At 53.9% G+C, this 13306-nt stretch overlaps 1 protein-coding gene across 3 annotated transcripts; it reads left to right on the top strand.

Moving 5' to 3' along the window:
* The first annotated feature begins 1655 nt into the window (after nt 1–1655).
* Sart1 (spliceosome associated factor 1, recruiter of U4/U6.U5 tri-snRNP) lies at nt 1656–10758 on the top strand. 3 transcript variants are annotated; one of them, XM_076556992.1, is made up of 20 exons: nt 1656–2042; nt 4424–4481; nt 4834–4889; nt 5420–5546; nt 5653–5758; nt 5930–6007; nt 6117–6216; nt 6301–6443; nt 6555–6761; nt 7145–7269; nt 7352–7485; nt 7569–7711; nt 8071–8244; nt 8362–8472; nt 8689–8776; nt 9209–9299; nt 9406–9541; nt 10291–10380; nt 10476–10597; nt 10681–10758. In XM_076556992.1, exons 1-20 carry the CDS (start codon nt 1730–1732, stop codon nt 10697–10699), a joined length of 2421 nt encoding a protein of 806 aa, XP_076413107.1. In that variant the 5' UTR covers nt 1656–1729; the 3' UTR covers nt 10700–10758. The 3 variants fall into 3 exon arrangements, with proteins under 3 accessions (XP_076413107.1, XP_042138403.2, XP_076413110.1); XM_042282469.2 differs by lacking the exon at nt 1656–2042 and adding an exon at nt 2069–2356; XM_076556995.1 differs by lacking the exon at nt 1656–2042 and adding an exon at nt 2078–2356 and having other exon boundaries at nt 5379–5546.
* The last annotated feature ends 2548 nt before the right edge of the window (nt 10759–13306 follow it).

The raw sequence follows: 13306 nt of genomic DNA, 5'->3' as shown, positions 1-13306 counted from the left end.
CCCAGTGAACAGGACCCTGCCCCTGAGGACTCCCAGTCTTGGAGTGGAGCTTTAAGGGAGCATGCAAACCACACCAAAACATGCGGAGATGTACTCCACAGGAAGCCGAGAGGAGCAACTACTATGAGAAGGGAGTGAGTGTGTGAACCCTTAACTTAAAAGCCCCTCTCCTCGCTGGGCAACGGGGGGGGGGGGGGCACACCTTTAATCCCAGAACTCAGGAGGCAGAGCCAGGAGGATCTCTGAGTTCAAGGCCAGCCTCGTCTACAGAGCGAGATCCAGGACAGGCACCAAAACTACACGGAGAAACCCTGTCTCGAAAAACCAAAAGAAAAGAAAAAGAAAAAAAATAGCCCCTCTCCTCAAGACCAAAACAAAGCAACCAAACCAAACAAGCAATCAACCAGAGAAAGGGCTGGGAAAGCAGGACATGGTGGCTTGTGCCTGCAATCGCAGACTGGGACCACGTAATTATCGGCACAGCCTTATTAAAAAAAAAAAAAAAAAAAAAAAAAAGGCCGGGGCGGTAGTGGTGCACGACTTCAATCCCAGCACTTGGGAGGCAGAGGCAGGTGGATCTCTTGTGAGTTTGAGGCCAGCCTGGTCTACAGAGTGAGTTCCAAGAAAAGCTCCAAAGCTAGACAGAGAAACCCTGTCTCAAAAAAAAAAAAAAAAAGGAAAAAAAGAAAAAGAAAGAAAGAAAAACGGGTATGCCAAATTTGCACTCAAGCCTGGCATGAACGTGCACGCCTGAAATCCCAGCGACTCTCAGCACACGGGAGGTTGAAACTGAGGGACTATGGTGGGCTCGAAGCAGGCTAACGAGTTATATAGCCCCTATCTTAAAAGAAAAAAAAAAAGAAAACTGGAAACAACAACAACAAAAAAAAAAAACAGCACTCAATTTCACGGGGTTCACAGGCACAAATTTATAAAGCGTTCCTTAGCAGTCCAGAGCGCAGGTTAAAAAGGCCCAACCCGCCAATCCGGGGAACGTGGGACGACGGTAGCGTTCGCTGGCAATACTGGTTTATTGGGGTTGCAGGCTAGGCCTTCGGAGCTGGTTTCTTCATGAAAAAAAACATGCGGGATCTTCCATCGCAGGGTGGAACCCCGGCCCCGGGGAGCCTACAAGGACATCACTGGAGAGGGGCCCGCCGCGGAGAGACTGGAGGCACAGAGCGCCACGAGGCTACCGGAGGGGAAGGGAAAGGAGGCAGGGAAGGAGCCGCTAGCTCCGGGGACGGTGGCTTAGTAAGATTCTAAGGTTCTGAGCCGGGCGGTGGTGGCGCACGCCTTTAATCCCAGCACTCGGGAGGCAGAGCCAGGCAGATCACTGTGAGTTCGAGGCCAGCCTGGACTACAGAGTGAGATCCAGGACAGGCGCAAAGCTACGCAAAGCTACGCAGAGAAACCCTGTCTTAAAAAATCAAAAAACAAAACAAAACAAAAAAAAGATTCTAAAGTTCTTACAGCCCCAGAACCGCCGTCCGACGCGAGGGAGATCACGTGGACCCCGCAGCCTCTGCAGGTGCACATGCGCAGAGCCGCCGGGAACGCCCAGTCTCAGTCTCTCCCATGAGCCTTTGGAGGTTCCCAGGCAGGCCCCGGAAACAGCCGCTCTTAGTTTCCGGCAACAGGACCGCGGCGGTCGCGCGACCCGGAAGCGTTCCCATTTTGCGTCGTCTGGGCTCGGGTGGCGGCCCGGCTCCGGACGGACGCACTAACCATGGGGTCGTCAAAGAAGCACCGCGGCGAGAAGGAGGCGGCCGGGACGACGGCGGCGGCCGGTCCCGGGGGCGCCACCGAGCAGCCGCCGCGGCACCGAGAGCACAAGAAGCACAAGCACCGGAGCAGCGGCGGCGGGAGCGGCGGCGGCGAACGACGGAAGCGGAGCCGCGAGCGCGGGGCCGAGCGCGGGAGCGGGAGGCGCGGGGCCGAAGCCGAGGCCCGCGGCGGGGCCCACGGCCGCGAACGGAGCCAAGCGGAGCCCTCGGAGCGGCGCGTGAAGAGGGAGAAGCGCGATGACGGCTACGAGGCCGGTGAGGGAGGGGCGGGGCGGGGTCTTGGGGTGCGCGGGGCGGAGGGTGCAGGGTGACCTCGGGGTGTGCTAAAGACCCCCTCCGGCTGTTGGGCATTGAGGACGGACTCCCCACGTTCAGCGTCATGAAGTCTGGGGTCAGCTGTTTCCGTCTGGCCCTTCCCAGTAAACGCGGCGGGTGGGTGACTGGGGGAGGTCTGAGCGCGCACCGACAGCGGCGAGAGAAACCTGGCATTGGGCGACTCGTCTTGGGCTCGTGGTAGCGTCGTGCAGCGGTGACATTCGCTCGGGTCTGAACACCAAGGCCCCTGTGCTGTAAGCCCTGTTGAGAAATTTGGGCTTTATAATGAAGGTGGTGGGAACCAAGGATTTGAGTAGGGAAGTGCGTTGATTTACTTCTTATTTTAAGAAGGTCACTGGGTTGAGAGCTCGTCAAAAATAGGACTAGAGACCCAGAGATCAGGAGAGAGGTCAACCCAACCAGGCGAGGACGGATAGTATGCGTATTTCTCCGTGCAATGGGGTGGAGAGAAATGGACATGATTGAATGGGTGTTTAGGAAGTGGAATGAACACAATTTAGTGCCTGGGCTGAGGATGGGAGGGATGAGGAATAGGGAATGACTCCTTGAGTTTTGGCCTTATCGGCCTGGTGAAATGGTGTTCCTCTGTTGAAATTGCGCTTAGAAGATTAGCACATTGGAGGCAAGGGAGAATCACAGTTTGGGAGAGTTTTGTGGTTTGTGTGCGTGGGAAAACCTACAGTTTAAGTGGAACAGAGTGATTGGGGCTAGTGTGTATTCAGGAAACCAAAGAAGTGTCCTAGAGTGTGTGGAGTGAGAACTAGGGTCAGAAATAGAGCTTGAGGAATACCGGTAGCTCAATTGTGGGCAGAGGAACATACTCAAAAAATAGAGTAGCCAAAAGGCAGGAAAACCACAGTTGGGTCATAGGATCTGTGCAGAGATAATTGCTGAGAAGATGGAGTAATTAACAGTGTCACATACCACAGGGCATCAAGCAAAAACCAGAACTTTTTTGTTTTGTTTTGTTTTTTGTTTGTTTGTTTGGTTGGTTGGTTTTTTTGAGACAGGGTTTCTCTTTGTAGCTTTGCGCCTTTCCTGGAACTCACTTTGTAGACCAGGCTGGCCTCGAACTCACAGAGATCCGCCTGCCTCTGCCTCCTGAGTGCTGGAATTAAAGGCCACCACCGCCCGGCAAAACCCAGAACTTTTAAACAAAGGATTGTTTTTAGTGTGTGTAGTTGAGTGTTTTACCTTCATGTGTAAATCTACACCTTGAGCATTGCCTGATGCCTGTGGAGGTCAGAAGAGGCCATTGGGTCCTCTGGAACTGAGTTAGATGGTTGTGAGCTGCCATATAGATTGTGGGAACCAAACTTGGGTCCTCTATAAGAACAGCAAGTGCTCTTATCCACTGAGACATCTCTCCAGCCCTCAAATTGAAACTTTTGAAAATAATCTGCTAATTGGAAAAAGGGAGACTTGGAGCTTCAGAGTTCATTTAGAAAATGGGGTCCAGAGCCTAGGTGGAGGAGGAAGGGACCTGTTGGGTTTAAAGAACAGGAGATGGGCCAGGCGGTGGTGGTGCACGCCTTTAATTCCAGCACTCGGGAGGCAGAGGCAGGCGGATCTCTGTGAGTTCGAGGCCAGCCTGGTCTACAAAGTGAGTTCCAGGAAAGGCGCAAAGCTACACAGAGAAACCCTGTCTCGAAAAACCAAAAAAAAAAAAAAACCAAAAACAAAAAACAAAAAAAAACAGGAGATGGGCTGTGTGTGTAGTGTGTGTCAGGGCGACTTGGGTGTCCTGGTGGTGTCTTCCTCTGTATGGTGTTTGTTGAAGTTCTCTCCTGTTTGGGGGGTAGAGCAGGTCCAGAGTGCTTGTTTACATATGTTCACGACATCTGGCATGGAACACACATTAGTTAGTATTCCTTGACTGCACACACTGCTGTGAGCAGAAAGTACCAGGGATGACAAACCGTGCTGTGCAGTTAGTTTTAATTCTGGTCAGTAATTGACCAGGGCTTTATGGAGGAGACGGTATTTGATCTTTGATAGAACTGTCTGAGGACTAGCAGAAGGGACAGTGGAGGCTGAAGGTGGGGTGTGAGGTTTGGAGTGGCCCAGTGAGGGATGCAGAAGAGGAATTGCTTGGGTCAGAAAGAAGGGTATTGAAAGAGGCAGTGTTGATAGCCAAGGGCCTGGGGAGCAGCTGCTGGGGAGCTCGGGGAGGGGGAGAAGGCTGCTGTTTCTGGTGTCACTTGCCCAGGTGCTGGGGAGGGGCCCTTGTCTTCCACCTTGCAGCTGGAGCCCACAGTGTTGCTTCTTGGTCCCCTAAGCCATGCTTCTTATTGTTCTAGCTGCCAGCTCCAAAACTAGCTCTGGAGATGCCTCATCACTCAGCATCGAGGAGACCAAGTGAGTAGTAGCTCTTATGCTGTCCTATTTTTCCTCTGAGACTGGTTGCACCTGGGGCTGTCACCCACAGAAACTTTCCCCTCTAAATGGACCAATTAGAGTTGGAATGGCCGGTCAGCCAAGGGAGCTACAGTGGAGGAAATTGAGACCCAGGATGAAGGATGGGCTTCCCTTGTTAGGCATTCCCTCATCTGGAAGCCGGTGTCTTCATGCCCTGGGCTGCTGGCATCAGGGCTGTGTGTGTGGCCCTTAGAACCACTCATTCTCAGCTTGTCTCCCTCCTGCCGATCTATAAATGCCCTGTTGCCCCATTTCTTAGGTAAACCCTAATACTTCTATCCCTTGTCTTCAGTAAACTCCGCGCAAAGTTGGGGCTGAAACCCTTGGAGGTCAATGCTGTCAAGAAAGGTGAGTGTGAGGCTGGGCTGGGCACCTAAGTGGGAGGACAGTGGGGTTAGCTAGCAGAGACTACTCCATTTAGTAGCTTGATGTGTGTTTTCTCAAAGGGCCAAGACTCTTCTTTGTGTCTTAGTGGGGATCTGAGATGGGCTTTTCCTGTTGGCCTTGGCACCATCACCCTGGCTTTAGACAGGCTAAGGGATATGCACAGTGCTGTAGGCTGTTGCTTTCTTTTTTTAAAAACAAACATACAAAAACCAACCAAACAAACAAAAACCCCATGCACACCAAAAAACAAACTGACAAAAAAACCCCACATGACTTGAGAAGCTTTGGGAGGCATAGAGGGAGGGTTCCCGCCATACCACGTGGAGGGACAAAAGTGGGGGGCTGGGGTGAGGTAGGAATAGGGAGATGAAAGTTCTTCCCCCTCTCCGGCCCCTTCTGGCCCCTGGGCTGGAAGGGGCAGGGTGAGTGGCTCCCTCCTCTCCCCACCAGCCATGGGCAAGCATAGCCTTACGTCTGGGCCCCCCTTCCAGAGGCGGGCACCAAGGAGGAGCCCGTGGCAGCTGATGTCATCAACCCCATGGCCTTGCGACAGCGTGAAGAACTACGGGAGAAGCTGGCAGCTGCCAAGGAAAAGCGTTTGCTGAACCAAAAATTGGGGTGAGGGTTTTTTGGCCAACCAGGGAGACGCTCTTCATTGTTTCCTTGCCCTGGGTCAGGCTGGGAGAGCACATCTGGGCTCCTCCTAAGTGTTCTCCCTCCTCAGGAAAATCAAGACTTTGGGAGAGGATGACCCGTGGCTGGATGACACCGCAGCCTGGATTGAGAGGAGCCGGCAGCTGCAGAAAGAGAAGGACCTGGCAGAGAAGCGGGTGAGAACACCTGGCGTGTGGCCAGTTGCTGCGGTGCCCTGTGCTTGGGGGCCTTTGGGTTCTCCACAGTTCCGCTGCAAAGCCTGTCCTTTTGCATAGCTACTTGGTAGAGTCTCGGGTGGTTTTGGTCACTGAGGATAAGGTCACTGGTCACCCTTCCTTCCCCCATAGGCCAAGCTACTAGAGGAGATGGACCAAGAGTTTGGCGTCAGCACTCTGGTGGAGGAGGAGTTTGAGCAGAGGCGACAGGTGAAGCGGCAGCATCCAGAGACTATCGGGTGGACACTGTGGCCTTGATGTGGGCATTCCAGGGTTGGGTGCGTTCTGGCTTCTGACTTGGTGGATTCTTTGCCTATAGGACCTCTATAGTGCCCGGGACTTGCAAGGCCTCACTGTGGAACATGCCATCGATTCCTTTCGAGAAGGGGAGACTGTGGTTCTCACCCTCAAGGACAAAGGTGAGCTGAGCTGGTTGCTCCTGTGGGGTGAGGACACTGGTGAGCTGGGCGGGTGGGAGCTGTCCCGTCTCTGCTCTGTTGCAGGAGTATTACAGGAGGGGGAGGATGTGCTAGTGAATGTGAACATGGTGGACAAGGAGCGGGCAGACAAGAATGTGGAGCTTCGGAAGAAGAAGCCGGACTACCTGCCCTATGCAGAAGATGAGAGTGTTGATGATTTGGCACAGGTTTGCTTGTGGGGCGGCTGCTGGGGCAGGTGGTGTGTGGTGCTAAGAAATCTACAGTTCCATGGCTTCCCAAGAGTTGGCCTAGGTCCCAGCCACCCTCTTGTCTTGCAGCAAAAACCCCGCTCTATCCTGGCCAAATATGATGAGGAGCTGGAGGGCGAGCGACCACATTCCTTCCGTTTGGAGCAAGGTGGCATGGCTGATGGACTGAGGGAGCGCGAGCTAGAAGAGATCCGGGCCAAGCTACGGCTGCAGGCTCAGTCTCTGAGCTCTGTAGGGCCCCGGCTTGCCTCTGAGTACCTAAGTCCTGAAGAGATGGTGAGCCTCTCTTTGCCTTGTGCTAGGACAGTTGTGCCTCCTCTGGTCACAAGCTGCCCACGTGAGCTCGGGAGGGAAGCCGAGTGTTGGCATAGTACACTTGTTCCTGGGTGAGCTGTAAATGGCAGCCCAGGGAAGTGCTAGTCTTAATGAACAGGGACCATTGCACAGATGGGCCGGTGTTTATGTTCCAGTCCTGTCCCCAAAGCAGCTTGTTCCTTGGGTGAGTCACTTAACAGTCTGGGGCACCCATGTGGAACGATGATGCCAGCAGCCACCTTCGGAGGCTTGCTGTGAGGAATAATAGGAACATGGAGGTAGTTGTGGTCTGGGAGTTGGGGGCCTGCGTGCCCCTTCCCACTCCTCTGTGCTCCTCTCTGAAGGTGACCTTCAAAAAGACCAAGCGGAGGGTGAAGAAAATCCGAAAGAAGGAGAAGGAGGTGGTCATGCGGGCAGATGACTTGCTGCCTCTTGGGGACCAGACTCAGGATGGGGACTTCGGGTCCAGGTGTGCTTGAACACATTGGTGGGTATGAGGGTTGTGCCAGCCTAAAGGAACACCATTCACTGAAGGTATGCCATTCTCCTAGGCTTCGGGGCCGGGGTCGGCGTCGAGTTCCTGAGGTGGAGGAGGAGGCCCTGGAGGATGAGGAGAAGGACCCTGTGGCTCAGCCCCCACCATCAGATGATACTCGAGTAGAGAACATGGATATCAGTGACGAAGGTTCGGGGTTGGCTCACGGGGAGCGGGGTGGGTCTGTGGGCCAAGGAGGTTGAGTGAGCAGGTGTCCTCCATGTTTCCACCAGAGGATGGGGGAGCTCTTCCCTCAGGGTCCCCAGAGGTGCTGGAAGAAGATGAAGCAGAGCTGGAGCTGCAGAAGCAACTGGAGAAGGGGCGCCGTCTGCGGCAGCTGCAGCAACTCCAGCAGCTTCGAGACAGCGGCGAGAAGGTGAGGCTGGGCATGCAAGTTGACTGTGGTTTAGGACCTGTCCCCGTGAGCATGGGGACCTGTCATTACAGGCAGCACTCACATCCCTTAGGAGTCTCCTGTGTTTACATTTGGTCAGGACCAGATTTCTGGATTTCATTGGTCACTCCAGTGTGGTACTGATTCCATGGCTAGTAGGGAGCCATTGGTGGGTGTGGACAGAGTGAACTACAGAGATTAGAGGGGACACAGTTGGAAGATCCATTGTGGGTTGTAGGAATAGCTTGTTTATTGCCACCAGGGAGGATCTGTGGGTTCTTGAGTCTTTGTGGTATCACCCCAGAAACTTGGGGTCTGCCCACAGCCACTCCCTCCCCTAGGTGGTGGAGATTGTAAAGAAGCTGGAGTCTCGCCAGCGTGGCTGGGAGGAGGAAGAGGACCCTGAGCGGAAAGGGGCCATCGTGTTCAATGCCACTTCTGAATTCTGCCGCACGCTGGGGGAGATCCCCACCTATGGATTGGCTGGCAACCGGGAGGAGCAGGAGGAGCTCATGGTGGGTCCCACTGTTCCCCTGGCCTGCTATCTTTAGGGTGGTACCTTCTGGTCCAGTGCTCACAGGTCTCAGGGGAGGGCTGGGGCTGCCCATCCTGACCCTGACTTCTGGTCCCAGGACTTTGAAAGGGATGAAGAGCGCTCGGCCAATGGTGGTTCCGAATCAGATGGGGAGGAGAACCTTGGCTGGAGCACCGTCAACCTGGATGAGGAGAAGCAGCAACAGGATGTGAGCACTGATGGGTGTGGGCTGGGCACCCAGCCTAGTTGTCCAGTGTCCCAGAGCCTCCACCCACGTGGGAGGGCACTAAACCTCCATGAGCCAGCTGGAGAGTCAGTTAAACTGGTCTAGCCTGGCACCTGATGGGGATGGCCACTGGGTAGAAGAGATGGGGTAACCTGCTCACGCTTTCTTCTTCCTCCACCCCACATTTCCCCCCTCTAGTTCTCTGCTTCCTCTACCACCATCCTGGATGAGGAGCCCATCGTGAACAGAGGGCTGGCTGCTGCCCTGCTCCTGTGTCAGAACAAAGGTAGGGCCAGGCCGGGAGCCTTGGCAGTCTGGGTGCTGTAGCAGGGGAGTGCTGGTGGGTGACTGGGTACAGCATGGCGTCCTTGGCTCTGCATCGCTGCCTCCTCCTTCCTCTCAGACTCAGTAGGAGGAGCACCTGTTCCTCTTCTGCGCCTTCAGGGCTCCGAGTCCTTGAAGAAGTGTGCTGAGCTAAACAAATAACCCTGGGGTCCAGAACCCAGCTGTGCTGTCCCCTTGGGGAGGTGCCCATCTCTCGTGTCTGTTTTCTTGGTCTGTAAACCAGACATGGCATGTTTACATCCTGAGCAGGGCTCTGAGGGACCCTTAGCACTCATGAAGCTGGGGCCCCGGCCTACTCTCCTCGGGCTGTCTTGGGGCTGTCTGCCTGAGGCAAAGAAGATACCGCTGGGTATCACAACTTCTCTGTCCTCAGGACTGCTGGAGACCACAGTACAAAAGGTCGCCCGGGTGAAGGCTCCCAATAAGTCTCTTCCCTCGGCTGTGTACTGCATCGAGGACAAGATGTGAGTCTGGCAGTGAGGGCAGGAAGCAGGGGCACGTGTGAACAGGCCTGGGAACATGAAGCGGTAGACAGCAGGCACCTCACGTCGGCCCTCTGCCTTGATCTAGGGCCGTTGATGATAAGTACAGCCGGCGGGAGGAGTACAGGGGCTTCACCCAGGACTTCAAGGAGAAGGACGGCTACAAGCCTGATGTGAAGATTGAGTATGTGGACGAGACGGGCAGGAAACTGACGCCCAAGGAGGTGAGCAGCGTGCTGCGAAGATGCGGCCAGGTCAAGGGTGACTGGGTCAGGATGCAGCCAGACCCCTCCCCCCAGCAAGGCAGAACAGCACTGCCCGGGCCTGACTGCCTACCAGCGGGGCCTTGTGAGGTGACAGAACCCTGCCTCTGTTGCTGACGGTGGTGGGCACAGCACAGCCGTCTCCACAGGCTGTCGGGAAGGCCTAACACCGTACTGCCCGCCGTACCTGAGGCCCAGCCTGAGGGTAGCCGGCTCCCCTGACCCTCGTCCCTCTTGTATGTGCAGCTCCACATTTGCTAGGTTCAGCCCCAGCTCCAAGAAGCAGGGCTTACGAGGATTCCTAGCACTCAGGTTGCACACAACCCATATATGGTTCCCAAGTCTGGGTCCGTGTCCCATCCTCTGCCCTTCTTCTTTTAAATTTTATTTACATTTTATGTATGAGTGCTCCTCATGTATACCTGTGTGCTGGAAAAGGGCATCAGATCTTATTACATGCAGATGGTTGTGAGCCACCATGTGGTTGCTGGGAATTGAACTCAGGACCTCTGGAAGAACAACCAGTGTTCTTAACCTCTGAGCCATCTCTCCAGCCCCCTCTTCTCTTTCTATCCCTGTGGAGCCTAATCCTGGGTTGGGAGAATCAGCACTGCCAGTCACAGTTGCGAGGCTCCCAGTGGATGCATGTGGCTCTGGCTTGGCCTGGCCTGGCCATTCTCATGCTCCATGCTCACGTTCTGTGTCCCCAGGCCTTCCGACAGCTGTCCCACCGCTTCCATGGGAAGGGTTCAGGCAAGATGAAGACTGAGCGGCGGATGAAGAAGCTGGATGAGGAGGCGGTGGGTCTCCGGAGGTGGGGGGTTCTGTATTTTTGGGTGCTGTGGGATGATATACTGGGCCTGCTCCCCTGTGCTGACCTACCCTGGCCCCACAGCTCCTGAAGAAGATGAGCTCCAGTGATACACCCCTGGGCACTGTGGCATTGCTCCAGGAGAAGCAGAAGGCCCAAAAGACACCGTACATCGTGCTCAGTGGCAGCGGCAAGAGCATGAATGCGTGAGTAGGAGGCCTGGCTGGGGCTGGGGAGGAGCACTTCACCCCCCTCCACCTCACACCCCTTTGCTCTCTTCTCCCTGCAGGAACACCATCACCAAATGAAGCCACCTTCCTCCCTGCCCTCCCAGATATGTTAAATAAAGTCCCCTCCTTATTTTTTCCTTCCTGGTCATGCTCAGTCTAAGATCAGACCTAGGAAGCAAGGCAGGCTGGGCCTCAGTTCCATGACCTGGCAAGTTATTGAACCTCTTCCAGCCTCAGAATTGCCATGTGAGCAGTCAGAGTACCTGCTTCCTACCTGAGGCTTCAGTGATCCCATTCACATTCACTGATTATACAGGAGCAAGATGGGGCTGATCCTGGAGCCTGTGTGATTTGAAATCTGGAAGGTGAACAGAGGTGACGAGGGGGAAACCAGCCCATGCCCTTAAAGGACATTCCTCTGTAGGAGCTGACTCAGCTGGCACAGAAGCCCCGCCCCTCCACCTAATGCTATGTGGTCCCTGTCCACCTTAGCTGCACTTAGACTTGTGAGATTCCCTCCCCCTTCTATGGATGGACACAAGTGGCTACTTTGAGTCAGAAGATGGGTGCCCTGTTGTCACATACTGCAGATCATCCCACACGGGTCACTGAGGAATGTAACAAATCACTATAAAAAAATGAATTTTAACATGTAAGCAACAGACGAGAAACCCAGTTGCTTCTAAAGGATACTGGGTGGTAGTTTCCCAAGCAAGAGGTCAGGTCAGTCTACTTTGACCTCTGGTTCTCATCTGTGTTCTCTTGACTGTTTTCTCAGGAAGGTGCCAGTGGATCTGGGGTGGGGGTGGGAGAGTGGGGGAGCTGGACGTTTCTTTCGGTCTGAGGTGTTCGTAGCATTTCAGTGTTGGCTCTCTGTGGCCATTGGGCAAAGCTTATTACTTTTATTTTCAGAAAATTAGGTTGCTGTTGCTGTCACATCTTAGGGATAGGAGGGCCTAGGGGGCTACCAAATACACTGGAGACCTGAGCTCCAGTGCAGACAGATCCCAGCTTTGCTGTGCAGCAGGTAGGTAAGGCTAGCAACTTACCCTGGTACGTGGAACATTGTTCTAAGGGCCAGTGAGCCCCTGGCCTGACCGGGGTGGTCACTAACATCAAGGGACTGGCTTTGGCTTCTGAGTTTCATAGTTTACTGCTGTAGTTACTGAATCTTGGGTTCTGAGTTGCAAGGGGAAGGCATGATGTCTGACTCCTGCTCAGGCTTCATTGAGAAATCATTTATTACCTCTAGGCCTCTCCCAACATGGTTATCTCATGGAGAAGGCAGGGGTTCCCATCCAGACATATTTAATAGGTACATCTTAGCCCTCAGGGTATGGTGATGGAAACCCAGGCCACAGGACACAAGTCCAGGGCCAGTTGTGCCTTTGCCTCTTGCTCTGGAGCCCTTGTCCCTTCAGGCTGTGCCTATATCCTGCTGAGGTCCCCAAAACATCCTTTAAGCCCAGAGGTCATCTTCCAGCCTGGTGCTCTGCCCTCAGCTTTGGCCCATCTGTCGCAGAGATTTACTATAGTACATGCCAATAGATGAATGTGACATTACCTGGGATCTCTTATGAGTTAGCCCAGCATAAATGAAAACCAGGAGCAGAGACTGGATCCCTTCAGAGGTAGTTCTGAGGTCTATGGCCTTCACCTACTCTACAGAGGGCCTCTGAAAGGACAGGAGTGTGGAACAAGGTTTTAGTGGGGACATGCATAGCCACAGATGGTTCCTTAAGTCCCTTGCTTCTCGGTATGGGCACATTTAAACTGAAAAGAGACCATGCCTGCTCCTGCCCCATTCCACGTGTACCCTGATGCATCTCTAGCTTTTAAACATGGAGGGAGGGCTGCCGCCGCCGCCTCAGTGAACACATTTCCTCTTCCTCAGAGTTGTAGGGGCTCCATTTCTTACTTTCTGTGCCTTGACTTAGGACCTGGCACTGATCAAGATGTCTAGATTGCTGTCCAATACACCAAAGGAAGCTGACCCTTTGACCCTGAGCCAAACTCCTTAAAGCCCCAAGTTTGCTCCATTCCACAACACCCTTTTGAAGAGAACTGGGAGTTTCCTTTTCCCTCCCTGTCTGTTCCAAGGGTGCTTCCATGTCCTATAAGCAAGTTTCCCCACAGATGTTCCTGCCCACTCACCAAGGCAGGTGCTGCTTTTTTTGCATTCCTAATGACCCCACCTCTGGAAGGTTGGCAGCAATACTTTGTGGGACTGGGCCACACAGATCTGAATGGCCTGAGGTGGCTTGGCTGTTCTTAATTGTATGAGCAAGAAGACTTAGGGTCCTGCAGCCAGCACGAAGCTGCCTTGCTGGGTGGATATGCTTGCTGTGACCCCCTGCTTGTAGCTTCCGTAGTGTTCACTGAGGAGTCACCAAAGACTGCTTGTTCTATATCCCAGGAGTTGGGGGCCTGCAGTTGGAGCGTTGGCACACAAGAGAGCACACTTCTCTTCCAGGATTTCTAGAGTACACCGGTGAGGTCCAGCCTGAGTGGAGAACAAAAGTCTCTGGTGCTTGGTCCCTCCAACATCATTTAGCCAGTGAGATTAAAGAACAAGGCAGATATTTTACAGAACCCCACTGAAGGCATTTATGGAAGGATTTCCCAGATGTTTTTCTTTATTAGAACTGGTGAACTACTTTTTTTGCTGTGACCAAACACCTAGAG

The sequence above is a fragment of the Peromyscus maniculatus genome, chromosome 1 (assembly GCF_049852395.1).
Source record: "Peromyscus maniculatus bairdii isolate BWxNUB_F1_BW_parent chromosome 1, HU_Pman_BW_mat_3.1, whole genome shotgun sequence".
Classification (NCBI taxonomy): domain Eukaryota; kingdom Metazoa; phylum Chordata; class Mammalia; order Rodentia; family Cricetidae; genus Peromyscus; species Peromyscus maniculatus.
Note: the sequence above shows the minus strand (reverse complement) of the source record. Positions and strands in the feature narration are given on the sequence as shown.

What these genes read in the sequence shown, in the direction of transcription:
- Sart1 (XM_076556992.1), top strand. Translation starts at nt 1,730, where the DNA reads ATGGGGTCGTCAAAGAAGCACCGCGGCGAGAAGGAGGCGGCCGGGACG. An exon ending in GGTCAATGCTGTCAAGAAAG is followed by an intron (nt 4,890 to 5,419) that starts GTGAGTGTGAGG and finishes CCCCCCTTCCAG; the next exon opens with AGGCGGGCACCAAGGAGGAG. An exon ending in GATGGGGACTTCGGGTCCAG is followed by an intron (nt 7,270 to 7,351) that starts GTGTGCTTGAAC and finishes CCATTCTCCTAG; the next exon opens with GCTTCGGGGCCGGGGTCGGC.